We start from the raw sequence: 3,448 nt of genomic DNA on the forward strand, positions 1-3,448 counted from the left end.
GGACTGGGTTGTGTGCCGCCGCTCCATGGACTGGGTGGGGGCCCAGGGCTGCCTGCTCAGCATGTGCCCTGCTTGGGCCAACGGTAATACCCGACCTGACGCACCATTTCTAGGAGGCAGCTGAGGGCAGAGAAATGATTATGAGTTAGTTCAATTACATTCCGCCTCCTGGCTTCCCAGGTATGGAGGGGTGGGAGCAGTGATCAAGGCGCAGTCCACAGCGAGTGGGGCTCCGGGAGGGGAAGGGTTATGGTTATTTCAACTGCTGGTGAAGGGCCCGTGTAAGCAAGAGAAGGGGATGTAAACAGTGGGCTTTAGCCACCACCACGGAGGAGTCTGGGCCTCTAAGTGGGGGGGGGGATCGGGAGGCAAGGGCCACGGGCTCGTACCACCCCCCCCCACGTGGCTGGTCGTCCAGGAGTGGAGATCTGTGGGGTGGAGGCAGGCAGGAAGCGGGGACAGGCTCACCACTGAAGCCCTTTCTCAGGAGGCATAGACACACTGGGCTCCCCCAACCTTCTTCCATCACAGCTGTACCTGGGCACACCTCCAGGCCCCAGGTCAGCCCACCCCATCCGTCACTAAACCTGTCTGTATGCACCTGGAGAGCTCGGGGCAGGCCTGCACAGCAGCCCTGCTAGGGTGATGCTCCTCAGAGCCCAGGGAAGCCGGGTCCAGTGATGGAGGGGTTACTCCAGGAGATGGCCAGGCTCAGGCGCCAATAGTGTCAATAGTCCTCAATTTTAAGAGGACCACCACTCCGACTATTCCACAGCCTTCAGGGGAGATCAAGGGCCTCACACAGCCCGGCTCTAAGGCTGTGCTGTGAGGGACCATGCACACAGGCTGGGGCCCTTGTGTGACCAGGTTGAGCGTGGACCATCCGTTTTGTAAGAAAACAATTATTAACTGCTTCCCAGGGAGAGAGCACAGCAATCCGTTTGCCTCTAAATTGGGATTGGGTTTAAGGAAAAGAACAGAGATGAAATTTTTGTCTCTCGAGAAACCAAGCTCCCACTTGGTCCAAAAGCAAAGTTAAGATTAATGAGCTCCTGTGCTATATTTACTGATAAGTTCATTACTTGAAGATATTGGACACCAGTTGTCGGCTCCTACAGGATTTCTCGGCTGAAGCGTGGATGGCCTCAATATGGCCCCTCCCGCTAACAAACAGAGCCCCCTCTCAGAGCAAAGCCTACCTGGCAGGGGAGAACCTGCCTGTCAGCAAGGGGCTGGGGCACCAGCAGACAGTATGCTACCCACTCCCACTGCGTTCTGTCCTTCAGTCTGTAAGAGGGTGTGGGGGATCCCTGCTGCTCTGCCCCTTCCCCTGAGATGTGTTGGAAGAGAAGGTCCAGGGTCACCCCTCTCCTGATGAGTGGTGCTGGCGGAATGCAGCATCAGTACATGGATCACCATTGGAACTAGCTAGCGGCCAGCTCAGCTCACCACCACTAGTCCTCAGACCCTATCCCACTCACCAACATCCGCTCCAGCCACACCGGGCACCCGGCTTTGCTGTCTGGAGGATGAACATGACCAGACGCCAGCTAGATCGGGAGTAGAGGGCAACACTCAGAAGCGATAATATTCTGGCTTGCTGGGGCTAGGGAAAGTCTGGGGGATTCTGGATGGGGAAGTCCCCAAGCTGCTGTACAGAGGTCATTAGATGGCATAAATTATGCTCAATTCCCTCTCCTGTCAGGATCCCTCACCATGAGGAAGTTGCATGCTGGATCGTGTCCCAGATGCTGAGTGGGTATCATGCACTGGCAGGCAGCAGCCAATGGCTCAGTGCATTTCCCTGCCAGCAAGCAGGAGACTGGAGATGGTGGTTGGAATGACTGGTGCACACAGCGGTTTCCAAATACCATGGGCAAGTGTCATGGGCTCTCAAGGACCCCGACTAAATTCTAGAGGCCAAGCTAGGAATGGAGAGAGTTCGGCCTCTTTCAAGAAGGGGAGGTATCTCAATTTCAATGATGCGCACAAGGGGATTTCCAGGCTTGGGGTCTTGACCCTGCCAGCCTCCACACTGCCTCTGCGTGGTCACCAGACACCGATGGGGCTGTGTGGAGAGGGCCCGGCAAGGAGCTTCACTGGAGCTCGTCACGGGTGTCAGGCAATCCGGCTCCTCCTGCCGCAGACTTTCATATGGAAACTGAACTCAGTCCCAGAGCTCCTCTGGCCACAAAGCCCCATGGTGGGGCCATCACTTACCTTTTAAAACAAGCTTAAAGGGCTTTTGCCACACACACACCACACCACACTCCCACCCCCACCCCAGCCACATAGCGTTTTGTAGGGACGTGGAGGATGCTGACCCCTAAACCAGATGAAACCACCCGAGGCTCAAGTGGTAGTGACCTGGTCTGTCTGCACAAAGAGGGTCCCAGGAGCCCAGGAAGCACTGGTCCAGGAAGAAAACAGAGTTCCTCTCAGGTTGTCTGAGTTGTTTTCAGTAAATCTACACAAAAACGTTCTAGAACTTGTGTGGATTTTTCTCTGCTTGCTGGCTCTGAAGAGCAGTTTAGGATGAGCCCTGGATGGGGTGGGGTGTGTGTGTGTGTGTGTGTGTGTGTGTGTGTGTGTGTGTCACACAGCAGCTCTGTAAGCATTTCGCGGCATGACCCATCTTTCCATGCTTGCTAGAAGGGAGCCTCTCCCCACCCCCGTAGGCAGGCTAGGGGTCCTCAGAGGGTCTCTGGAAGGTACCTCGCCCCCCACCCCAGTATGAGAGGGCCTTTTTCATTAGAGGCGGCAGGTGGGTTGTGAACAAGGGGGGAAGACGCCCGCCAAGATGACTGGCCCACTGAGCTGGGGCCCTGGCCAGGCCTGTGGACAGCAGGGGCGAGGGAGCAGTGACTTCCCAGGCTCTGTCATGCCAGAGACATGGCCATCAGAAGCAAAACCTACACCTGCCCACCCAGAATTCCCTGGGATGAGAATGCACTGGGCAGCATTTAGGTGGTCCACCTGAGCAGCGGGGCGGGCTCACTGTGGAGGGCTGTTGTGGGCATCAGACAAGCTGTCTGTGCTCCCCTCTCCTGCTGGCACACAGTCACATGTCCCTGCACCACTTGGACTTTATGATGCCCACTACCATTGGGGCTTGAAATAAGGTCCCAGCAGACAACAGGGCTGCAGGCACATCCTGCCAGGGCGTAGAAAGGCCTGGCACAGAGTTTTCTACCCTACTCCCTAAGTGGGCACAGAAATCTGAACTGACCCTGCTCTCTGCTCACACGGAGGACTGTGGGGACTGAGATGGCAATCTGCACAAATGCATCACACCATGACATCGTGCTCATACCTGGCACTAACACAAATGCTATCAAAGCTGAACAGTATTTCCAGAAACAGCCCTCTGTGGCCTCCACCACGCCCCACCCACCCCCCAGCCCCAGGGCTGGGTGGTGCACACAGACTCGGCGGGAGGCAGGGAAAG

The 3,448-nt window shown here is 56.4% G+C and overlaps 1 protein-coding gene across 2 annotated transcripts in view; it reads right to left on the reverse strand.

Moving 5' to 3' along the window:
• Positions 1 to 3,448, reverse strand: part of ZFAND3 (zinc finger AN1-type containing 3) — a 233,075-nt gene that overhangs the window by 604 nt on the left and 229,023 nt on the right. Inside the window, exon 5 of one of the 2 annotated variants that reach the window (XM_045294915.1) lies at positions 1,432 to 1,550. The exons of the other annotated variant lie outside the window; for it this stretch is intronic. Within the exon in view, the coding sequence (XP_045150850.1) occupies positions 1,462 to 1,550 (89 nt within the window). The 3' untranslated portion in view covers positions 1,432 to 1,461. Of the gene's footprint in view, positions 1 to 1,431; positions 1,551 to 3,448 lie in introns of those variants that run through there. 2 annotated transcript variants of the gene reach the window in all.

The sequence above is a fragment of the Echinops telfairi genome, unplaced genomic scaffold, assembly GCF_000313985.2.
Source record: "Echinops telfairi isolate 266 unplaced genomic scaffold, ASM31398v2 ScPeMD7_3533;HRSCAF=4204_1, whole genome shotgun sequence".
Taxonomy (NCBI): domain Eukaryota; kingdom Metazoa; phylum Chordata; class Mammalia; order Afrosoricida; family Tenrecidae; genus Echinops; species Echinops telfairi.